General features: G+C 42.2%; 1 protein-coding gene across 1 annotated transcript; it reads left to right on the top strand.

Moving 5' to 3' along the window:
• Nucleotides 1-145: 145 nt before the first annotated feature.
• Nucleotides 146-25,871, top strand: LOC124776565. The gene is made up of 2 exons (XM_047251605.1): nucleotides 146-293; nucleotides 24,523-25,871. Exon 2 carries the CDS (start codon nucleotides 24,523-24,525, stop codon nucleotides 25,447-25,449), a length of 927 nt encoding a protein of 308 aa, XP_047107561.1. The 5' UTR covers nucleotides 146-293; the 3' UTR covers nucleotides 25,450-25,871.
• The last annotated feature ends 653 nt before the right edge of the window (nucleotides 25,872-26,524 follow it).

Genomic DNA, 26,524 nt, shown 5'->3' with positions numbered 1-26,524 from the left:
GCTATTGATGCTACAGCACCACTTCAGACTACAATATAAGCATAATGATGCCACCATAAAGTTCGCAGCAAGCCGCTAGCAAGAAAAATTCATTGCCTTTCGGTATGCTACAGTAATAACAGAGAAACAGTCGCAAACTTGAAGCAATTATAGAAGGTCAGGATAACTTGGTTCACATCACTGGACCGCACGAGAGATAACGCTGGACGGGCCGAGGAAGGACGATAAGCGCGCGGTTTTTCGCCCTACTCCACGCGGCGTCACTGATCCACGCTCTATCGACGGTTGCAGAGGTAAGACAGCAGCTCTTATATGGATTTTTGCGAGTTCTCCTAGTTAACACACCATGCTTTATGACTTGATCTCTGACTTAATATCGCTTCATAATCCGCACTCACTGTCAGGTTTTACAGTACATTTCTTTCGGCAGGGAAGTGAAGGAATGTGTAATGCAAAATGCCGTTATTGTTCGCTGTATACAGTACAGATGACATTAGTGGCCAGTTTAGATTTTTCAAATGTACTGCGTCGATGGTGCGTGTGTGTGTCACATTAGAAACCTGTTTCGTTTTACTGGGAATAGACACTTGCTTTCTCACACACATACACGCACATCTAAAGTCTACATATATGGTCTTGCACACCACAAACGTCGACCGTGGTGGCCACGCGGTTCTAGGCGATGCTGTCCGGAGCCGCGCGACTGCTACAGTCGCAGGTTCGAATCCTGCCTCGGGCATGGATGTGTGTGATGTCCTTAGGTTAGTTAGGTTTAATTAGTTCTAAGTTCTAGGGGACTGATCACCTCAGAAGTTAAGTCCCATAGTGCTCAGAGCCATTTGAACCATTTGAACACCACAAACTGCTTCCAAGTACAGATTTTGCTGTACGTCATGATACTCTTATCAACTAACTTCCCAGTCCTTGACAAACGTCAACATAGTTCCGGATTCGGTGCTACTGTGGTTCATGAGATTTTCAAAGAAATGACAGAACACTGTCAATCGCTTGAAATTGAAATGCAACCGTAAAGCATATTTTCGTAAGTAAATCAGTTTAGCGGATAACAATATTCACAGTACACTAAAGTTTCATACTTACCGAGCACTTTATTCAACTGATTAGCTGAAAAAGAAATAGTTATAATAATTTTTTTGACCGTAAATAAAGAAAATGCTCTTGGGAGATATAACAAAAACATTATTAGCAATAGCAGTAACATCATATCGAACTATTAGCGAGAGATCGCAAAGAGTAGTTTCATCGATACAACTGTAAAGATTTTCTGTTTTTGCGCAGACGACGCCTTTCCCAAGAGAAGTCAGATAAGGCAACATGCGAGTATTTCGTTCATCACAGTAGAACCACAATTTTATATGTTACGTTAAGCTTCATTCAGGTATTAACATACATTGGTCTTTATTGGGAACAATAATTTATTGTAAAAAAATCTGTTAACCCTAAATTACTAAACCCTCGTAAAATTTACTATTGCGGTTGGTGCCAATTCGCATTTCCCGCCAATGTGGTATTGTCAGCGTTGGGAGTAAAACAGGGCATTTTGTTCTTATTTTGTATTTTTATTAACTAGTGGATAAACTATGAATTATGACTTCCTTTGAACAAACCACGAACTGGAAACTTTTCGATGGATTAGTAACAGTGTAACACTACCTCCCCCCCCCCCCCCCCCCTAGGGTTCCAGGGTTAACCATTCCTCTGCCAAACAGGTACTCTGTAAAGTCAGATAATGAAACGGACAACGTCAGCTTCAGCCTTTCTAAGAACAACAATCAGTAGAGCGTCCGATGTTGGTATACTGGAAAACATAAGCAGGCACTATAAAGGTGTAGAATACGTCAGAGCCCCTGGCCTCATTAACAAAATGTGATTCGCCTGTAAACACGCTTTTAGTGACCCATGCTACACTCGCAGAGCAGGTACAAGAGACACATCCTAACGTAATCATATGGCACAGTTGTGATTAGAAACATCTACCCTCACTATTAGTGGCAAAGATAAATTACATCCTGTGCATTCCTGAGCAAATGTACATGCGACTGGTCAAGCAATCGTATATCGAACGAGATTTGAAGGGTAGTTTAAATGCGTCAAAAGGTTTTCTCAACATATTGCCTTCATACAGGATGTCAATTACTGAACTATATAAAAAAAGCGTACAGTTACAAACAACAGGGTGCACACGCTTTATTCAACATGTAAACATCACTACAGATGTTCAGATTTAGGTTATGACATGTTCGGTATGCCAACCATAATTAGCGATGATGAGGCGCAGACGAACAACGAAATTCTGCATGACTCGCTCAAGCGTTGGAACATCGATGCTGTCTGTGACCTCCTGAATGTCTGTTTACAGCTGATCAGTGGCTTTGAGGTTATTGCTGTACACTTTGTCTTTAATATAGCCCCACAAAAAGGAGTCGCATGTTTTCAGATCCAAAGAATACGACGGCCAATTGAGGCCCATGCCGGCCGGTGTGGCCGTGCGGTTCTAGGCGCTTCAGTCTCGAACCACGTGACCGCTACGGTCGCAGGTTCGAATCCTGCCTGGGGTATGGATGTGTGTGATGTCCTTAGGTTAGTTAGGTTTAAGTAGTTCTAAGTTGTAGGGGACTGATGACCTCAGATGTTAAGTCCCATAGTGCTCAGAGCCATTTGAACCACTTTTTGAGGCCCATGCTAGTGGCCTCTAGGTACCCCAGAGCTAGAATGCGGTCCCCAAAGTGCACCTCCAAGCCATCACACGCTCTCCTGCTTCGATGGGGTCGAGCTTCGTCTTGCATGAACCACATCTTGTAGAAACCAGGGACACCCTGAATAATGGGGATGAAATCTTCTTCTAAAACCTTCACGTACCGTTCGGTAGTCACCGTGCCATCAAAGAATATAGCAACAATTATTCCGTGACTGGACATTGCACACCACACAGTCACCAGTTGAGAGTGACGAGACTTTTCGATCGCGGTATGCGGATTCTCAGTCCCCCAAAATGTGCCAATTTTGCTTATTGATGAGCCCATGAAAGTTGGCTTCGTTGCTAAACCAAACCATACGATTTCCATCTTGCCCCGCGGCCAACCGTGCAGTTTTGAACGTCCTAAACCAAACCGTTCAGAAGTTATGACGCTTTTATTTCAAATAGTTCAAAAATTGTCACCCTGTAAATATGGCGTGTTCTTACATGTTACAAACTTGAAAGAGTTTACTCTCCTCAACTAAGATGAAGATACGTCACGTGGACGCTAGACGCAACGCTTGATTCTGCGCGTAGCTGTCACATTCGTGACAAGTTTATCGCTCACCGGGTCAATGGCGTGCCCACAAACAATTTCAATTAGCCAAGGACAACACGCTTTCGCGTGTCCACTTCCATAAGTCGAAGGGTTTCCTTCTTACTGCGGCTAATAGTATATTGTGCATTACGGAACGCAGTTGGGTGTTTCTAATACCTGAATAACTCTAGAATATTGTCTCCAGTTAAATGTCCGCTGAAGACGACGGTACGGGATTAAGGCCAGTTCTTACAATGTTCAGTAAACCGTTTAAGGCAACTTCACTGACAGTTAGATTTTACAATGTCCAGTTAAGAGGCATCTCTGCGTAAACAATTCCGTAAATCTTCACCTAGCATTGTCTTCCAGTATACTCTTAGCGTAGCCATATTTTAAGGTTACATGCTAAATGGGAAAAAAGAATTATATTTAACTCTTTTAAAGTTACTCTGAAGACAACGATGACGGTCAAATTATAATACACGCTAGGAAACTTGAAGTAGTGAAAACCAGTACAGACTAACACCAAACTTTAGAAAATCAAGAATTCTCTAAGCGATTCCCCTTAAAAATACTAACTGTTTACTTACTCCTTCCTAATTCAGCATAAAACACAAAGGTAAATTCATGTTCTGTATTATTATGATTTTAATTCTTCGTTTTGGCACTTCTATAGCGTTTCTTAACATGCTAATGAATACGTGATAAACCGAGAACTGTGTATTACGCACTCACTTCAGGAATAATATTCTAATGCCGATGAACCAAGTACTTCTAATCTTGCGATTTTAGGGTCTCGGAAGAATACTAACTGGACTTGGTGATTTCGTAGTGGTTAGCACGGCAGATACTTCTCAAATAGTAAAAATAGTAAGCAGTGCTACTAAAGATTGGCAAAAGAGTACATAAAACTTGAAGCAAAAGACGGAATTGAAAGTGCAAAATTAAACTATTGTCGTTCTGCAAAATTTCGTGAAGTTTTGAGTCCATTACATTGCAGTCACCTGAAATCGACCATGCCGAAATGTTTAGAACAGAAAAGGTTATTTTTCCCTAAATGTACAACACGCTCTCCTGCTTCGACGGGGGTCGAGCTTCGTCTTGCATGAACCACATCTTGTAGAAACCACGGACACCCTGAATAATGGGGATGAAATCTTCTTCTAAAGCCTTCACGTACCGTTCGGTAGTCACCGTGCCATCAAAGAATATAGCAACAATTATTCTGTGACTGGACATTGCACACCACACAGTCACCAGTTGAGAGTGACATACTTACCGTTCACACTTCGCAAGGTGGCAGTAGTAGTGTAGTGGCGCCCTCGGTGCAATTTTAATGTCAAATTGATATGCAAGATAATTAAATTGATCAAATAATCACCCTCCGTCACCTTCCACCCCAGTCCCGACCACGCCCACCCTCGCCCCCCATCACGCCCACCTCCGCCCACGACCACACCCACCCCCAACTCCAGATGATGTCACGTGTTTTTCTCAGCGTGCATATGGGCCCAAGCCCCCTCTCCCCCCTCTCCACCCTCCCCCGCCCAAACCTACCCTATTGGCGGGAATTTCAAATTTTTGCCGGAATTTCGAATTTTGGCGAGAATTTCCTTGGCTCAGGGCTGTACTGACGTCCCACTTCACCTCCCACCCAGGAACTGGTGGAAAATTAAAATTGGCAGTACCCTTTCTGGGACTAGAACCCGGTCCTCCTGGACAGAAAGCCCAATTGCAACCTCCTAACACAATTATACCACCAGAGGTGCTTGGAACTGATGGGAAATTAAACATGGCGGTGTCCTTTCCTGGACTCAAATCCTGATTCTACTGGATGGAAAGCCCAAGAGCACTCCCCCCCCCCTCCAACACATGAAAACTGTCTAGAAGCAGGGGAGAAGGTGTGGATAGTGTACTTTATTTGTATTGGTTGGGAAATTGACGCAAAAGTCGATCCTAATTACGTAATTAATCACAAAGATCGGGCCTAATTACAGAGCTATAGATACAGCGCTACGCAAGGGCGGCATAAAAGCGCAATACAGCTCAAAAATAGGCGATGCTGTACAACTGGTGTTAACCTGCTGGAAAAAAATTTCGCAATATCACTAGAAACTATGACAGCCACACTCAAACTCTACCCTTCACCCACAAACTGGTGCAAAAAAGGCAAAGGTGTAAGGTACTACCTGTATTCTTTTTGGAGACTAATACGTTCAACTGATGAGATCCTGATGTTGGACAGTGAGGAGTTTAAAAAGTGTATTACCTGTAAGCTTGCAGAATCAATCGCTGTTTGACGTCTGAGTTCGCTACACGTGCCTGCTCAATCACACTAGAGGGTTCCTGCTCAAAAATCATCCTGCAGACCAGGTAATCGTAGCCAATACATGCTACCACAACTGATTGAAAAAAAATTGCGTCACAGTTCAAGTTGCACTTCGAAATTGTCATGAGAAAAACCAGCACTCATAATGAATGGGTCATAATGAAGCACATGTTCTGGGGAAAATCGTTGTCCTAAAAGACTGCAAAGGGGATGACTTGAACGTGCGTTCTCCTCAATGTACAATTACAAACTGCCGAAAACCGAGGCCCTCTCAGTTCCTCTCACACCTCCCCCTCCCCCACCCTGCCTCCCTCCATCCATCCATCTATGGGCAGGACACATGCTTCTTCAAACGGCCAGCTGCTCCACCGCCCACCTCACAGCACGTGCAAGCCGCCGTCCGCCATTTGCTGTTTTTCTGCAGACTCCTCTACGGCCGCAGGCCTCACCAGGCACTCCGCAGTCAGCCGGCCTCTCTGGCCCAGCGGTTCTAGGCGCTTTAGTCCGGAACCGCGCTGCTGCTACGGTCGCAGGTTCGAATCCTGCCTCCGGCATGGATGTCTGTGATGTCCTTAGGTTAGTGGCATGCCTTAAGGCGACGGCCTAGTGAACACAAAATGGAAATTTGGTAGCACAACTTCGTCCATCCAGAGAAGGCCCCAGATAGCCATTTCTAAAGTCGGCTGCTTGCGAAACAGGAAGCCCCACCCACCTAAAGCGAGCGCAGCCTCACACCGGAGTGCCTTCAGTACAAAGCGCAACGCCGGCATCTCTCAGAAGTGTGATAAAGGACCGCGGGTTGTTCATCTAAAGGGAGAGCTGCGGTGTGTTAGGGAACTCGCCCGCAGCAGCCCACTGCTCTGCGCTGGGCTGTTTAATATCAACACGACTGCTATCATAAACCATCTATTAAAACATGAAAACGCAGTCATGATGATAACGACTGTCCACTTTCCACAAAAATGGCAAAGTCCATTTTCTTTGTTATGGGCAAAATCGCTATAGTTTTTACGTTTGACTGCAGGATACAATTCGCATCTCATATTTTGTGATGTCCAATGAAGTGCACCGCCACCGATCACAAATGATCAGCAGAGCCATGTCCACCATGTGTAAAATCAGGATAAAAAGCTCGACTATTTTGCTGCGATAGTTACCGATCACAGAAGAATGTCCCCGTTATCTCTAAAAAGTCATTAGAGTAAAGGAAAAGCGAGAATATAAACTCCAAAGAAAAAAATCTATATTAAGCAATTTCTTTCAGCTTATTGAACATATTACACGACGTGAGAGCGTCTCTCACATTCAGTGTCTGTAAATAAACTGCCATGCACATGTGTATTACAAACATTTCAAACAATCTTCCACACCATTGGTTAACAAGTTAGGAAAAAAAACCACATTCATTGTACGTTCGACAACAAGAAGCTATAATTCAAGAGAACATAGCTGTTTTGTAACTGTGGCAGGTCCCCTATACCAATACAATGCTATATCATACTAGCGTTTAGGAAACAAATCGTGAGAACCTGTCTCGTCCTATGTAGGTGGGAGCTTGAAATTGAAATTTCGTTAAAAGATATAGCTACAACGAATAAAATAGAAACGCCTGACAAGAATCGTTTTGTGGTGCCATAGCTGTCTTCTCCATCTACCAGGCGGCACGTCATTGATAACAATTTGATAGGCTCATTTATTAAATCGATCATGAGAGTCAGTTGGCATGTCGAGAAATTTTTTTTCAGTAGTCGGATTACACTCATCAGGTGGGTCGTATGGGAATCAGTGGACGGAAGACGACGTTTTTTTTTTCAAGGAACACTATTGAGAACCGACATCTGAAGCTGACCACAGAGTTATTCTACAGCCCACACCATACATTAAGCATAAGATCTGTGCTATTCAAAACACGATCGAAGCGACTGTGGTAACGTAACCCCGCATAAAAAGCCGTTTTCGGTCTACAGGCACACACACTAGTAGCTGATAGTGTTATGCTTCCTGGTAGAAGCGTTGCTGCGATTTGGAATCAAATCTACCCATTCGACCACGTACTTGGGTTGGATCCAGTAGAGACGTCTTTTAATGATTACAGCCACTCGTGAATCACATTTGTATCTCTCTCATATCTCGAAACGAGTCGCCCTTTTCGAACCTATCTGTTAAGGATCCCATACAGCAAAAACCCTAGCGCTATTTTTTAGACATTTCCTCTGCATCATGGTCGTGATCGAAGTCGCTTCCACAGGCCGGTGCAAAGTTTTATCACCTGTACTGTAGGATGACTATATGCAACAGACTATCAATCACACTAGAGGGTTCCTGTATCGTTCCTTTATAAGCAGTTTAATACATTGTTTTTTCGGTTATAACACATCCAATCAGTGTACACCGCCATACACTTTGTTTTTTCTACCATAACTTAGGGATCCGTATCAGCTGCTGCTTAACCAACATTAATACGTTTCGATCCTCTGGCTCTCACAAAAAACTGAACGTCGCATGGCATACACTGTACAGCTACCACAACCCAGGCTGGCAGAAATAAAACACAGAAGCGATGTTTTCATTGACAAAAATGTGGAAGACATCGCAACATATGAAAACTGGAAGAGTTTGCGGTATTGTAGAGTGCTTCCGACAGCTATTCGAAGGTTATGACCTGTACAGTTAATCTCACCTTCCCCATCGACAGGGTAGCGAATGTCTCAGTGTTCCATTTTGAAAAGCATTGTTCCTTCATTTTGCAGTCATGTATATGATTGCTGTTCCAGTGTTGACCATTACCGGAAGGTGCTGTTCACAACGCGCAAGGGCTAATACAAATAAAAAGAGGTACTGTCACCTTACTGGCGAAAAAAAAATAAAAACATGTTGAGGGCATCGCAGCACATGGAAATAGGACCAGTCTGTAGCAATGAGGAACGCTACGAAAGATCTGTATGGAGGTGATGACTTCTACATTTAACCCCATGCTCCACAACAAGTAGCAGATACCCGGTGTTCCGTCAAGGCTTCCTCCGACTCAACCGAGTGCTGTCAGTCAAATCATTATGCAGTAATCATCAGCATACTCAGTTGAAGGTCGCGATTGAAAAGACACCCCCGATACTCAACGATGTACTGTAATACACACCGCAGTTGATAGCGAGATCAATTTTACCCAGAAGTCAGAGAGAGCTATATCTACCACATTCTGCAACCCGTGTAGAAACAGAGTGAGCTGAGTTAATGCTATAGGACCGTTTTTTGACCACTCGGTGGAAATGGGAACATGTTAACATAGCTCCACCACCTCTGTACGATGTGTACGGTCAGCACCAAACGAAGCCTGCTCCTGCAACATGTCGTAGTATAAAAGGCAGTGCAAACAGTTACAGTGTGTTTCTTGTTGTAAAAAATAGGAAGACTCCACATCATACAGGCCATGGAAGAAGGACGAGGATATTGCTACTGCATTGCGATACATCTGCAAACTACACACTGTTACTGCAGTCAGAAGCAGACCCGCGTCCGTCAGGGTTCATTCACGTCTATCACCCAAACATTCTATCATCGTTATTATGCACCATCCAAGAGAGAAAAATTACGAACTATAAAAGCTCCGCTAACTTCATCCGATAGATTTTTTTCCTCATCTCTCTCTTCTGATATATCGAAAACTAATAGAGGCTACGTGCCGGCACTCATCATATGCGGCGGACCTATTAAATATACAGGTACTGATCCATTGGAACCGGCGGCTAGTGATTGACGTCGCTTGTACAGACCAGTGGAACGTTTCATCACCTGTACTGTACGAGGACCACCTCCCTCCCACAGGTTATCAGCCGCAGGAGAGGGACCCTGTTTAGTTCTTTAATACACCGCTTTCTCTGCTGTAACACGCTTTGTCCACTGCCATACATTTTTTGCCCGCCACGACTTCGACGCCTGTGTTAGGTTCTAAACTGACATTAACACGTTTTGGTCCATTGGCTCCCCGAGAAAACTAGACATCCCACAGTGCAAATCAATGTTGGTGCTGCTGATCTCACAACACACGCACACACTGGGTGATTGAAATAGAAGACAGTCAACGAAACTGGAAGAGTTTTGAGGCATTGTGGAGCGTTTCCAAAGTGTTGTCTGGAGGTGACATATATTGTGATGGTATAACAGACGGTTAAGAACAAGAACGGGTGGTTTTTATGCATGATGGAGCTCCAGACGGACGGAGTTTACTGCATTTTATGTAAATCAACTGCGCTATCAATTCTAAAATATTGTTCTAGTGTCTGGTATTGGTACGAGAGAGCATAAGCGCATGCACTCCGAAGGCTACAAAGCTCTGCACTTAAAACACGCTACAATGTTGGATCGTTGCGGTTTACGACCTATTAGTCGTATGGAATGCAACGCTGTTACTATCCCAAGGTAAGAAATATACAGGGTGATTCAAAAAGAATACCACAACTTTAAAAATGTGTATTTAATGAAAGAAACATAATATAACCTTCTGTTATACATCATTACAAAGAGTATTTAAAAAGGTTTTTTTTCACTCGAAAACAAGTTCAGAGATGTTCAATATGGCCCCCTCCAGACACACGAGCAATATCAACCCGATACTCCAACTCGTTCCACACTCTCTGTAGCATATCAGGCGTAACAGTTTGGATAGCTGCTGTTATTTCTCGTTTCAAATCATCAATGGTGGCTGGGAGAGGTGGCCGAAACACCATATCCTTAACATACCCCCATAAGAAAAAATCGCAGGGGGTAAGATCAGGGCTTCTTGGAGGCCAGTGATGAAGTGCTCTGTCACGGGCTGCCTGGCGGCCGATCCATCGCCTCGGGTAGTTGACGTTCAGGTTTCATAACTAACCTTTTTCGTAGGACCCTCCATACAGTTGATTGTGGAATTTGCAGCTCTCTGCTAGCTCTGCAAGTCGATTTTCCTGGGCTGCGAACAAATGCTTGCTGGATGCGTGCTACATTTTCATCACTCGTTCTCGGCCGTCCAGAACTTTTCCCTTTGCACAAACACCCATTCTCTGTAAACTGTTTATACCAACGTTTAATACACCACCTATCAGGAGGTTTAACACCATACTTCGTTCGAAATGCACGCTGAACAACTGTCGTCGATTCACTTCTGCCGTACTCAATAGCACAAAAAGCTTTCTGTTGAGCGGCCGCCATCTTAGCATCAACTGACGCTGACGCCTAGTCAACAGCGCCTCAAGCGAACAAATGTACAACTAAATGAAACTTTATAGCTCCCTTAATTCGCCGACAGATAGTGCTTAGCTCTGCCCTTTGTCGTTGCAGAGTTTTAAATTCCTAAAGTTGTGGTATTCTTTTTGAATCACCCTGTATATCCAGCGCATGACATACATTCTCCTGCAGGTTTCTCTACGATAAACTATGGTGATAAACTGTAAAATGAAAAACTACTTCCTTAAAACATCGATTCCTGGTGATACATCTACAATATTCTTACGCGAAATGCATGTTGTGAGCTGTAGAGTCTCTCTGCGGTCAGCTTCAGATGTCATATCTCAATAGTGTTCCTCGAAAAGAACATCGTCTTCCCTCCACGGATTTCCATTTGACCTACCTGGTGAGTGTAATCCGACTAGTGAAAAAAAAATTAGTCGCCATCAAACTGACTCTCATGATCTAATTAATTAATTAGCCTATCAAATTGATATCAATGACTTGCCGCCTGGTAGGTGGAGGAGACGGCTAGGGCACCACAGAATGATTCTTGTGAGGCGTTTCTATTTTTTTCGTTGTGGCGATATCTTTTAACAAAATTTCAATCTCCCACCTACACAGGACGAGACAGGCTCTCACGATTTGTTTCGTAAACGGTAGTATGATAGAGCATCGCGTTTGTATAAGGGGACCTGCCACAGTTACAAAACAGCTACGTTCTCTTGAATTATAGCTTGTTGTTATCGAACGTACAATGAATGTGGTTTTTTTCCTGACATGTTAACCAATGGCGTGGAAGGTTGTTTGAAATGTTTGCAATACACGCGTGCGTGACAGTTTATTTACAGGCACTGAAAGTGAGAGACGCTCTCAGGTCGTGTAATTTGTTCAATAAGCTGAAAGAAATTGCTTAATATAGATTTTTTTTCTTTGGAGTTTATATTCTCGCTTTTTCTTTACTTCAGTTACTGTTTCGAGATAACGAGGACATTCTTCTGTGATCGGTAATCATCGCAGCAAAATAGACGAAGCTTTTTTTGAAGTGTCGGCAGAAGTGCAACACCGTGTTGTTTGAGGAAGCCGAAATGCACGCTATAAGCTCACGCAGGATGGCGTGAGGTCTGAAACAGGATACGTAATGAATGCTATAAAGAAAAGTACGTAGCTGCTGGAATACTTAACTTTAATCCACAATTGGGAAACAATGGTCTTGTTGATACAGTATTATCATTTCAATATAACTTGGTGATGGCGCCTTGCTAGGTCGTAACAATTGACTTAGCGGAAGGCTATGCTAACTATCTTCTCGGCAAATGAGAGAGTCTTCGTCAGTGTCTGTTGCTAGCTACGTCGGCTGTACAACTGGCTCGAGTGCTAGTAAGTCTCTCTCTAGACCTGCCGTGTGGTGGCGCTCGGTCTGCAATTACTGACAGTGGCGACACGCGGGTCCGGCGTATACTAATGGACCGGCTACCACCTAGCAAGTGTGGTGTCTGGCGGTGACACCACATTTTTTGTTCTGATTTTACACATGGTGGACATGTCTCTGCTGATCATTTGTGATCGTTGGCGGTGCACTTCATTGGACATCACAAAAAATGAGATACGAATTGTATCCTGCAGTCGAACGTAATAACTATATCGATTTTGCTCATAAAACTAAAAGAAAATGACTTTGCCTATTTTCGTAGAAAGAGGACATTTACTATCTTCACGGTTGTGTTTTCCTTTTTTAATAGTTGCTTTATTATAGGAGTCGCGTTGATGGTAAATAGCCCAGTGTAGAACAGTGTGATGCTGCGGGAGAATTCCCTAACAGACCGAGGCTCTTCCTTTAGACAAACAACCCGCGGTCATTTATCACGGTTCTGAGGGATGCGTCGCGCTTTGTACTGAAGGCACTGCAGTGTGCGGTTGCGCTCGCTTTAGGCGGGAGGGGCTTCCTATTTTGCAAGAAGTTAACTTTGGGAGTGGCGTTCTCTCGATGGACCATGAAAATGAAGGCTAGGAAAAACACATGACGTCGTCCGGGGGTGGGGGTGGACGTGCTCGGGGGCGGGGGTTGGTCCGTGCATTGGTGATTAATTGATCAATTTAATTAACTTGCATATCAATTTTATATAAAAATTCCACCTAGGCCACCACTAGTTTACCACTGGTGACTTGGTTCAACACATGATAGTAACGGTTTTATGAATAGTAGGTTAAGGGCATGCCTCGGAAGAGGAGAGTTAAAGGTCCATGGGTATTAGGCAACAGTGCATATCCCTGGGAAACCTATTTTGTGACACTACTTGATGGCCCTATTAACAGGGCAGAGAGACTCTATAATGCATGTCGCATTCATGCTAGAAAATTAATAGGAAGGTTTTTCGGTGTGTTGAAGCGAAGATTTCCAGTGTTATCACAAGCCTTAAGAATTACAGTCATGGCTATTATTGTTGCTTTTGTTGTACTACATAATACATTTCAGAAACAAAACGATGAGCCTCCTCTAGAGTCAAATACCACATTACTAAGTTTGGAAGTTCATGCTTCAGCTATTGTAGAGGACATGGCGAGAACTGCGCTGATCGAAGACTATTTCGCAGAACTATGAAATCATATCTCGCTGCAACATAAAAAAGTGTTTGGTATCTGTAGTTACACATTTCATTCAAAAAATTAAACGCATTAATATGATACTACAATTCCAGTATTATGATACTACAATTCAAAATAAATTAGTCGTTTACAAATCCTTGATTTTCTTAAAGTTTATTTTCATGTTCAGTAATCTCAATTTCCGTTCCTTTTCTAACCGCCCGTACTCTAGACTGGTAACCGGGAAGCTGACGATTCAAAACCGCGTTCGGCCATCCAAATTTAGGCTTTCTGTGATTTCCCTAAATCGTTCCAGGCAAATGCCAGGATGGTTCCTTTGAAAGGACAAGACCGATTTCCTTCCCCATCCTTGACACAATCCGAGCTTGTGCCCCGTCTCTAATGACCTCGACGTCGATGGGACATTAAACCCAGTCTTACTACCTACTTTATTAGCATTCTCAATTTTCCTTTTTTTTTAGGCCTGCCATCAGGAGTTAGTTCGGGACTCGTAACAGACTTTGGGGGCAATTCTGGTGTCAGATTCCACTTGTCGGCTTTGAGCAATGATGTCATGCCTGTAGTAGAGGCACTACATAGAGGCAATCTTTGAAAGCTGCCAGGGTTCTGCAGCCGCTTTATTAGCCTAGAGCTTAGCAGACTACTGTTTACGATTGGATATTTTGCTTTAACATGTATGTCAGTACCTTTGTAGTACTGATAACCTAACTCGTGTAAGATGTAGGCCTACCTTTCCAACAGTGGCCTATTTGCTTCTTTTCCCGGAATATTTCTCACCCGTAGCTCTATCAGTTTTTCAGAAACAATCAAACATAGCAGAATTGGAATGTACGTTTACGTTGATCATCTGCTTGATCTTACTTTTTTATTTTTTTTTATTTTAAGGTCTCCAAAGTATATGTTTATTCGATGCTTTGTGATATACCAATAGTTACTTAGTTTCTGTTCCATTTATCATTTGCACAATATATCGTAATGACATGGACCGAGTCATTATATATTCATATTTTTTGTTGTTGTGAATATGCCTCCAGTCATCATAAGGGTATTAGTTTTTACGTTTTTCAATTAAAGATATCTCAGTAATTCCTAGCCATTACCATTTACACATTACAGTAGTAGATAATCTCTTGCTGGATAGGAGGTGTTATCAAAGAGAAACGTTTTAGTATAGTCTCAAATTTTATTTTGCTACGTGTCAGGCATTTTATATATATGGGTAAATGATAAATCTTTTGGTTGCAGCATTTTGAATCTCTTTTTTGTGCTACAGACAACCTTAATGTGTCATAATGAATGTCATTTCTTTCCACTGGTATTATAAAATATGTGCATCATTGTTCCTGTTGAAGTATAGTGGATTATTTACAACAAACATCATGAAGGTTTAACTGTACTGTGAAACAGATAGGTTGCTACTCAAACGCTGAGCACAAGGCACGCACGACGAAATGACTGTTCACGTAAATTTTCAGCCAAAGCCTTCTTCAGAAAGGAAGCACAGCACACATACACATTCATACGATCATATACACAAAACTCAAGCAGACATGACCGCTGTCTTCTGTTGTCGTAGCCAAAATCCCTTTTAAGGATGGGAGGAAATATGAAAAATGATTAATAATAATGTGTTGTGCGTGGATGAGACCGTTAATACAGTGTAGCTCGGATGTCGGAGCTTTTGCGACTTGGAAAGCAATGAAAACAACAAGAAAGTAGAGAAAAAACCGACATTGAGTAAAGTAAGGCAAATCTGAAGTCAAATGACGGAAATAAAACCATTACAATAAACAGTCCAACAATAACTCACGTATACAAAAGAAAATATCGCTTGAATTTGATGTAAATACATAAAACTGCAACCAGTCACTATTTTGAATAGTTATTTGTTGTTCCATGAACGTGTTTGCGAACCTTTACAGGTTCGAGTACAACTCTGGGTGCTGGTTTGCGACAGTATGGGCGACTTTTTTTTGTCAGTGACCATCCGTCTGCTTCCACTTTGATGGCCAGTTGGCACATCACTACACACACTTTTACACAATCTGTATACATTTACACGGTGACCGCGAAGCTTTGCCAGCATCCAGCATGTGCTACACAACAGAACAGCTTTTTTCTTTAATCCAATCTAATTTTTTCATTATTCTTATTTTCTGCCAGTGTCACAGTTTTTAATTTTTCGTATCAATCAAACATATATATTGTAAATGTCTCGTTGGGTACCTTGGGTTTAAACATAAGAAAGATGTAATTTCACATCGATGAAGCAAATAGGTAGCATTCCTATTCCTGTTATTAAACTTAAAAGGTGTGCATTACATATAGCAATGAAATACGTTTGTCACTGTGTGGATACCAGTCAGTTTGAAATACAAGTTTTGTGAGCTCCCTGTCAAATTTTGTTCTCAAACTCGCAGTTACGTCAAAAATGGCAATTTTAAAATCTTGACCCTCATGGTTAAATTTCTGCCGATTCCCATGCTAACACAACAAAACGAAGAGAACATTAACGCCAACGCCTTCATTGTTCTAAGGCATGAAATTTTCTATACGCCCCCGTAAGTTGGAAAGTCAATCGTTGCAACACACAGGTAACAGTCACCCACACATAAATGCAAAGTGTGCAATGCTAAGGAACAGCTGAATGTTATAAATGGAGAAGCCCCTTCTTCCCTTTCAAGTAGCGGCATTTCTATTAGCTAAACTTCAGCTACGTTGACCGTATAACAGGAAGTTACAATTTCGAACGGTCCTTGTCCTCTGCAGTGGATACAACGCAGCGGTTTTATCGTTGCAGAGATCGATGCCTTTGTTCTTCGCCGTTGGATTCAGCTCATTTGTCTGATGCGGGCACTGTCATCTTTATCTGTTTGCCGATTGCGAGCAAGCAAGCATAATTAGCCTGTGCAAGGTCAGTCTCTACTTTGACGCCCAAGAGAGTATACGGTATGTCCACCTCACATGACAACGAACAGAGAATCCGGCACCGATCCACGGGATTTCTCTCCCCCCCTGTCTCTCTCTCTCTGCCTCTCACTCTCATAGCCCCCACCCCTCCCCCATACCACTACTAACTAATCCACATTGAAGCGTTATGCACGCACATTCCTTATTCCAACAATATATTCTTAGAGGGGCGTTCAATAGGTAGTGCCATTTTTTCTAGCAATTTCGCCCGTAAAAATACGGAATTTATTGTGGGGCATCGAGGAATAGTCCCTCTTCAGCCCTTATAGTTTCATAAAATACCGGTAGGTGCCGTCGGTATACATAGCCATCAAAATAAAATCTGTAACGGAGGTGCGATCCAAGCAGAGAGCTGTCACTGAGTTTCTTTTAAAGGAAAATCATAGCATCGTAGATATTCGTAAGCGCTTGCAGTATGTCTACGGAGACCTGGCAGTTAACAAAAGCACGGTGAAACGTTGGGCGAATCGTCTGTCATCATCGCAGCCAGGTCGCGCAAACCTGTACGCTCTCCTCCGTGCCCGCCTGCCGCACTCAGCTGTGACTTCTGCAATATTGGAGTGACAGGACACTCTCATTCGAGGTGATCGACGGATCACAATTAAACACCTCGCTGCACATGCAGACGTCTCTGATGGTAGGCTGACTTACTCGTCCACCAGTTGGGGACCTAAAAGTTGTGTTCCTGCAGGGTTACTCTCCACCTGACAGAGGACCATAAACAGCAACGAAGGACCATTCTTCCGCATTACGAGACTGATTACAATTTTCTTGTCGAACATCGTCTCAGGCGATGAAACATGAACTCATCACTTTGAGCCGGAAACAAAATGGCAATCCATGGGGTAACGCACCATCACCTTTCCGCCGAAGAAGAAGTTCAAAGACGCTCACTCGGCCAGTAAAGTCAAGACGACGGTCTTCCGGTATTCTGAAAGGGGTTGTTCTGTTTCATGTCCTCAATCATGGTGCAACGATCAATTCGTAAGTGTATTGTGCTACCCTCAGGAAACCGAAGAAACGACTTCAGCGTGTTCGTCACCACAAAAATGCAAAAGAATTTCTCCTTCTCCAAGAAGAAGTTCAAAGGCGCTCACTCAGCCAGTAAAGTCATGACGACGGTCTTCCGGTATTCTGAAAGGGGTTGTTCTGTTCCATGTCCTCAATCATGGTGCAACGATCAATTCGTAAGTGTATTGTGCTACCCTCAGGAAACCGAAGAAACGACTTCAGCGTGTTCGTCACCACAAAAATGCAAAAGAACTTCTCCTTCTCCAATACGATATAACGCCCCAAACTAGTTACAGAAACTCACAAAACTTCATTTGACTTCTCCCTCATCCACCCTACAGCCTGGATCTCGCACTTTCCGACAGTGGTCTGTTTGGCCTGATGAAGGATGCACTCGGAGGGAAGCAGAACATGGATGATGGGGAAATTATTGTTGCTGCAAGACGTTGGCGCCGGCCGGTGTGGCCGAGCGGTTGTAGGCGCTTCAGTCTGGAACCGCGAGACCGCTACGGTCGCAGGTTCGAATCCTGCCTCGGGCATGGATGTGTGTGATGTCCGTAGGTTAGTTAGGTACAAGTAGTTCTAAGTTCTAGGGGACTGATGACCTCAGCAGTTAGGTCCCATAGTGCTCAGAGCCATTCGAAGACGTTGGTCCCTACGTGGACCAGTAGTGGGGTACCTTGCGGGCATACAGACCCTCCCAGTAAGGTGTCATAAGCCTGTCGCACTGAACGGAGACTATACTAGAAAATAGGGTTTGTGCCCAAAAGAGTAGGGAACAATGTGGTGTATTGGAACCCTGAATAAAACCAATATGCTTTCAGAAGAAAAGGGGTGCACTACTTATAGAACGCCCCTCGCAGTTTTAACTCTCGTCGATAAAGGAAGTAAATTTCACGTGCGAATGCCCTATAACTTTGCGGTCTTTATTGAAATTTATGTTCGGATCGTTCCTTTAACGTTATTAATTCCAATTACGTAACGTTTCAGCGCAGATTCCTCGTCGGATAACTATACTCAAAAAACACAGAATGATAATCTAAACACAACCACTGACTTTAACCTACAATTGAACTTGCTAACGCTAAAGTGAAGAAAGCGCTCAACACAGAGTCCTAAGTCACAGAATTACCATCTGCGCGCACGTAAGTGATAACTGTCAGCCTAAGCTACCCGCGCCAAGAAGTAAAGGAAATAGCCGGCAGGCAGCATTATTCCAGCGGCTATACGTCTACTCTACAGGCAAATGTTCCTCACTAATAACAAGAACAGCGAATATAATTAAAAATTGAACAGTGGTCAAGTATAAAAACGTAACGCCACCGTAAATTCTAACAACTTTGAAACAAATTCAAATATATCAACGAACAATAATTATTTGGTATCGATGACAACTAAAAGAAAGTAAACTGAAAAATAAGATATGATATCAAATGGTTCAAACGGCTCTGAGAACTATGGGACTTAACATCTGAGATCATCAGTCCCCTAGAACTTAGAACTACTTAAACCTAACTAACCTAAGGACATCACACATACCCATGCCCGAGGCAGGATTCGAAACTGCGACCGTGGCGGTCCCGCGGTTCCAGTCTGAAGCGCCTAGAACCGCTCGCCAACCCCGGCCGACTAAGGTATGATTTAGTTACAGTTACAAGCAAGACCAATTATTGAGTTAAGTAAGGATCATAGATTAGAGAACTTGTAGAAATATGAGACTTGTATAGAATGTAATGTCCAGTTTGCAGCAAACAGTTAGCTGTGGGCAGCAGCGCCGGTCAGGTTATTGTTCTTCCCACAACGTGGCCAGGCTTGCACCACAGGGTGTTTCCGTGAGCGCGTGCAAGAAAGTAACAGGGCATGGAGAATGAAGCAGGGAACCTCGGGTCGGAGAAGCCAGCTTAAGGATATGTGGAAGCAAACTTGTCTACCGCTTTGTCTAGCATTTCCTGTTTTCCAGATTATTTGCAACTAACTTGGGCACTAATTTACACTGTGCTGTTTATTTACGTGTACATTCTTTATTTCCTCCGAGGAAACAAGAAGGACGAGCTTGATTACTAGGAAGCCGTGATGCAGGTTTTGTTTATTTTACTTCAAATGTTCAAATGTGTGTGAAATCTTATGGGACTTAACTGCTAAGGTCATCAGTCCCTAAGCTTACCCACTACTTAACCTAAATTATCCTAAAAACACTCACGCCCATGCCCGAGGGAGGACTCGAACCTCAGCCGGGACCAGACACACAGTCCATCACTGCAGCGCCCTAGACCGCTCGGCTTACTTTACTTATCCATGAGTATTTCGAGCAGCAGGAATGGCCGTGTGTGGGATAAGGAAAATCCTCACGCTGTAGTAGGGTCACACCATCAAGTGCGTTTTGCTGTGAATATCTGGGCCGGCATTGTGAGCGACAATCTCATTGGGCCATATCTTCTACCTGGCCCTCTGAATGGCCACCTGTACTTGAGATTCATCCAAAGAGTACCACCTGAGTTGTTGGAGAACGTGCCCTTGGCTATTCGTGAGAGTATGTGAATACAACAAGACGGTGCACCGCCTCTCTTCAGTGTGGATGTCCGAAACCATCTCAGTGCTGTATTTCCTGGCCACCTGGTCGCTGGATTGGAAGGGGAGGTGCTATTCCATGGCCTGCGACGTCACATGACCTGAGTCCCCTTGATTATTTCCTATGCGGATACCTAAAGTCACTTGAGTATGAGACCCCAGTAGATAAAGAGATGGAATTAGTCGCCAGAATTGTAACTACCTGTGATGTGATTCGAAACTCACTAGGGATATTTGTCCGGGTGCGTCAAAATCTTTTTCGCCGATGTCATACTTGCATTGAGGTTGATGGTCGTCAGTTTCAGCACATTTTGTAAGATACAGTACAAATGGAACGTTCATTGTGTCAATGATGGCATTTGCAGTTAGCTGTAACTAATATAAATAAAAAAGTAGACAATAATGTGATTTTATTCCTGATATCTCCTTAAGCTGGAGGATCCCTACCTCAAATTGTTCAGTGCAGCATCCTCTATGTCCTGCTAAATTTTTACTCGCTCTTACGGAAACACCCTGTATATATTTTTATATCTATTCAACGATACCAAGCTAATTATGTTTGTATCTTTTTAACTTTTGACGCTGCCGCTTTGGCCCTATCGTATTGGGATAATATAAGGATTCGTCTGTTTTAATTAGATCTAGAGATGATCGTGATTAACCTAAATCGATAGTCTCACGTAGATTGTTTTGACAGTCGAGTGAAATTAGAAAACGAATCCCTTAGTTCCCGAATAAGTGTCTCTATTTCCGACTACGTCGCAACTAGTAAAATTGTAATATCATAAGTGGTAATAATAGCGCTGGTAATAGAATTGGAAAGATTTGTATGGCCCTAAGGCCATCTCGAATAACAGTACTATCCACTTCCACTATTACCAATGATAACAACAACAGTGACGATAGAAGATACAAATGTATACATGGGAGTACGTAGTGAGATACTGACATAGCGAATCCTATAGCCGCGTACTTACCGAACACCGAATACAAGTTTGGCGCAACGTGGCACTTTCGGTGTGGACGTTCAACAGCGCTACTCTGCACAACAACGAACAATTTCTGCGCAGTGTCGGTACATCAATAGCAACGGTTCGTACCTGGGCAATCGTGGTCGGGCTCTCTCGCTACCAAGTCAGAGCAATACGCTAGGATACCGACAGAGGTATGAAAATTAATTTACATTCTGTCTCAAAATGAGTTCCGGGTGGAATTATCCGAAAATAGAACAACCATTATTGTGGAGCCCAAATATAATGATTATCAAATAAATAAATAAAAAGCATAGTGCAGATCGCACTCCTGCGTACAATTCTGTTCAATACAGTTCTGAACCACCGGCCCACCAATCTATCAGTACTGCTGCTCTTTTCAGCAATGTGCTAGTAATGTTACCTCCTAAGTAGTGCTGGTAACAAAGGAAATTTGAAATAAAGTACTGTGACCAGACGAAACTACAATCGTCTGGTCGTAACTGTGCCTTTTTTGAGTGCTCAGGGAGACAGTTCATGTTTAACTACAGCAGATCAAATATTAGTTCACTTCACGACATGAATGAATAAAAAGGTTTATTTAACTTGAAAATCATTTTTGCGATAGGAGACCTGGATAAGTTAGAACTGCCATTGACTATGAAGGTATCACTTGTTGCATACAATCACAAACTGTCCTTTTGAAGTACAAAATTCAGTTTTAACTAAAGTACATGTTCATCTGAAACAGTTATCACCGTTCTTTTGTGACGTTGTTGACTTCTGAATCTGAGGTCACAAACTGGGCAGAACTCTGCCATGCTCGGCTCTATATTGACCTCAGTACGGGGGTGCTGCTGTGCCGAGAAGGGAGATGTGGTCTTCAGGAATACCTCCGATTCGTCGTTGCAGATCGCAGCGAGACATCGCTAATATCTGCAGTGTCAATGCATAAAAGAGAGTGCTGCACACTTCAGGAAGAACCATTTACGTACTTTGCCTGGATGCTCTGTAGAAGGAGATCAAACAAAGGAAACCAGAAAAACACAGTGCTACTGCCATTTTCTTTATCCATCACACTGATTTTCTATAATTAGCGGTCTGGAACCGCTCGACCGCTACGATCGCAGGTTCGAGTCCTGCCTTGGGCATGGATGTGTGTGATGTCCCTAGGTTACTTAGGTTTAAGTAGTTCTAAGTTCTAGGGGACTGATGACCTCAGATGTAAAGTCCCATAGTGCTCAGAGCCACTTGAACCATATAATTAGCTTCTTGTTTCTTCATTACTGGTTCAAGCAAACTGACAAAGTATTCCAAGTCCTCTGACGACCTGCGATAAAATGTTCAGATTTACCGTCACTTTTTTTGGGAGGTGGATTCATCGGCCTTCAGAATGGTTTGTGCAGCGTACTACGAATTTCTCTCCTGTACCAGCCACTTCTTTATCTCAGAGTCTTACTTGTACGCAGCATCCTCAATTATTTGCTGGATATATTCCATCTTATCCTACAGTTTTTACCCAGTAGTAAGATGGATATTATTCACTGATGCCTTAATGCATGTCCTATCATACTGCTCTTCTTCTTCTCAATGTTTGCTACATGTTTTTCTCCCCGCCGTTTCTGCGGAGAAACTCCTCATTGCTTACCTTATCGATCCAACCAATTTTCAATATACTTTTGTAGCACGACATTACAAACACTTCGATTCTCCAATTTTCTGGTTTTCCTACGTCCATGATTCACATCCATATAATATTTTCCTACATACGTACATCCTCGAAAATTTCTACCTCAAATTAAGGACAATGTTTGATACTAGTAATCCTCTTCTGGCTAGGAATCCTTTCATTGCCTATGATAGTTTGATTTATGTGTCCTCCTTGCTTTGTCCGTCATGTATTATTTTGCTTCCTGTAAGTTTACCTCGCTTTCACTGAGGATAATAATGTCATCAGCGAATCTTATCATCGATATCGTACCGATCCCTACTGATAGGTAAATCACTTAAAGGCTTATTTCTCTCAAATGTTTTTGAACTTCTCACCTCTAGTGTCACCACTGACGATATATGCCTACGTTTTTCCGCCTTCAGCTTACGATAAACAACTATGAAAGCAACACTTGCACTTTTCAGTTTTGCCTTCCATTTTTAGCTTCCCGTATCTCAGCCGGTAAAAACAGAACCCTTATAGGATCATTCTGTTGTCTGTCTGTCCGACTGTTAAAACCTCTTATCCTCAGGAAAGGGTAGACGTATCAAGTTGAGAAAGTCACATACTAGGGACTATGGTCCCGTGACTGTGTAAATAAATGAAGCTTCAAAGTCATCCAATTAAAAGACACTACCATTTATGTCACTATTTTGATACTCGCAAACTCACTCATCAGAAGCTTCCCGTTGACGTAGAACCATGAAACTCGACAAGAAAAAGGTTTCACAGTACTAATAAAGCAAAAAAAAAAGAAAAAAAAGAAAATCAGAAAATTAATTTCTTAAATTATACCACACGAAAAAAATTTGCTTTGTCATTTGTTATCCGTCTTCAAGCTTAAAACATTCTTGAAAGTCTTGGAATTTCCGGGACCGCTATCTTCCCAATATCAATGTCGATAACAAGCAAAAATCGCAGAAATTCTCGTCTCCCGGGATGGACGGATGAACTATAACAAATGGCAAAGCAAATTTTTTGCGTGTGATATAATTTAAGAAATAAATTTTTTGATTTTTTACTTTATTAGCACTGTGAAACCTTGTTTCTTGATGAGTTTCATTGTTCTAGGTCAACGGGAAGCTTTTGATGAGTGAGTTTGCGTGTATCAAAATAGTGACATAAATGGTCGTGTCTTTTAATTGAATTTTTCCTGCTGTTGATTGCATACGAAATAATAGGGGGTGTCCATCTAAAAGTATACAAATTTGTGTTGAAAATAGTATTTGTTTACGTTTTAAAATTTCGCATAGTATTGGGTTTCCTAAGCCGCTGCCTTCACGGTTCACGCTGTTGAAAACGTTTTTGAATATCTATTGTTGTGCCAGACACACACACACACACACACAGAGCGCTGAGAGCGTGTTTACTACTCGCACCAGGTCAGCTGTTTTATTATCGACGCGCGCGAGCAAACTGGAACACTGGTGCGCACCCACGAACATTGCTTCATTCTGCGGCATTCTGAGCTACTCAGCGCCGCGCGTTTGATCGTAGAGCAACGAATCCGATGTGGACGTCACTCACTTAAACTCCCCTAGATAGCGACTTGAGTAATGAGAAATTTTTGTTGGGGAAGAAGGGTACTTAGATGTAAATTGGTAAAGGGTTCAAAAACAAGAGCACACATTATTATTGCCTTATGAGGTAAGTCATTATCTGTCTTTTGAACCTAGCGATGTGATTCAGTTCTCTGATACAGTGGTACAGATCATTCCAAAGTCAGGTTTATGATACCGAAAAGGATTCAGGGAAGACAGCCGTTTGAGGTTTCATTTGACGAAGGGCCGAAGAGAAATATTCCACTAGAAAATTTCTGAAACTGTAAAACCTGAACTGATTAGAATCTTTCTGTTTCAGATGTCAACAAAATGCCCTACCGTGCCATGGAGCTTTCACATTATCTTCCTTGCACTGGTCAGTTTCTCCACCGTGACGGCCGCATATGACATCAGAGGCCGGAAAGATATCACATCGACGAACGTCCATGACCCCCCTCCAGTTGTTGTGTCATCAGCTACATGGTTAGATGGAAGTCTAAACAAACCAGGAGATGTGCACAAGGAGAAAAACTTTATTGACAACACCGCTGAACTTGGAACAAGTAAAAAAGTGAAGAGAAGCGACAATGGTGTTAAGGCGTCTAGGCCCTTTATTGTTCAGTATAACAACAAACAGGTGATGAGTCTTCCTGGAGATTCACCCACTGACGCGTTATTTGATTTTATAATCAACACGGTGAACGCAGAGATAGTGAAAAAGAAACTCAGCCAAATAAAGATACCCGATATCCACGAGAAATTCCACAAAAGGGTTGGCCATTCGACCATTAAGGGATCATTCGTTGCTCAGAAAGGCTGGTTCAAATCTCTGTCGTCTCTACATCGCACACAAGGGATCTCTGTTTCGAAACGTGGTAGCGTTCTAGCGGTAACTGCTGAGATTCAGTTGAGAGAGATGCTGCTCGGTTATGACGAGTATAAAGCCAAATCTGTGGGTCCAAAAGGACGCGTCACTGGTGAAATTGACCACAATGCTATCGAGGTAAAGCTGACTGCAGACCTCACTGGGTCACGCTGCAAACTAGTATTGGCGGGTCTCAGATTTAAGAAGTTAAGTAATCCTAAAATTCAAGTGACTGGATTCGGAAAGAATGGCTGGATATTCGCAAAAGCAGTTATTTCAGTAACTGACACGTTTAAAGGAAAAGTTATACCTAGTGTAGAGAAGGCACTGTCCGATAATTTTCAAGCGGTTCTTGGACGAACAAGCTGCTATGTAGACTGATTATGTGATAAGCTTTCATAGAATTTAAAAGCAATATTGGAATATTTGCCAGCTTTCCTGAAATTACAGTTTCTCATTTATTTTTTATGACTTTATTTCAGTACTTCCTGAATTATCACTAAAAATAATTGTACAATTGCTGAAAACATATATTTTTTTAATTCTAGTTTTCATATGAATCCAGGTTTGCAGTTAACTGGTGTAACTTCAAGAGTGATAAACTATGAAAACAAAAAGCTTGCGATTCATGAATCTTGCATACGATGAGTAACTGATTTTCATAGTATTGATTGGTACCTCTGAATATTTCAGTTAGTAAAATATGCATATTTTGTTTAAAGATGTTTTAGTTTATGCATGATCTCAACACAGCAGATCGTAGTAAATACAGTTGTCGCAGAGCCATAAGTAACATTCTACATTAAGTAAACGTAGATAATCAATCTTTGTTTGTTTCTAATAAATGTATAAACCAAATAAAAATCTGTTGACAGAAAGAAGACTGGGGTATGCTTCATTACTAAGCCATTTTTTGCACTTCCCAATACATGTGTAATAATTCCTTGGCCTTAAGTAGTAATGAAAACACATCAGATTCAAATTACATTCAAAGAAAGATGTATTTTTATTTTCTTTTATATATTCCTTGGAGTCCACTTTAATTCAGAAATTTTTTTACTCCTTTTTCTAGTAAAAGAATCTATGTCATTGCAAGTATAATTATCTGTGTTATTGAACTCAGAAACTTTTTTGTACCGATACAAGTTGAACTGAATACTGAAATTAAAAACAATCACACCATAATCAAGAATTTGAAACCATTATAGAATTACTCCTTTTTCCTGGCCTTATTCCGTATCTTCACAGGTTCACCGTGTTAACCTGGATTTGGCAGTACTAGTTTTAGAGGCATTTCTTGTGGCCAGACACAATTACAGAATGAATCGGTAAATTATTGGAGAGTTGTTGATGTATTTATTGCGTGCAGTAATTGCAGATAATTGTCTAATGGCTAGAGTATTCCAAGCTATTTTTCGAGTGGTGAATTTTCTTCAGTTATTGTATTGGTTATTTA

This window comes from Schistocerca piceifrons, chromosome 2, assembly GCF_021461385.2.
Source record: "Schistocerca piceifrons isolate TAMUIC-IGC-003096 chromosome 2, iqSchPice1.1, whole genome shotgun sequence".
Lineage (NCBI taxonomy): Eukaryota > Metazoa > Arthropoda > Insecta > Orthoptera > Acrididae > Schistocerca > Schistocerca piceifrons.
This window is presented reverse-complemented; position numbering and strand designations above follow the sequence as displayed.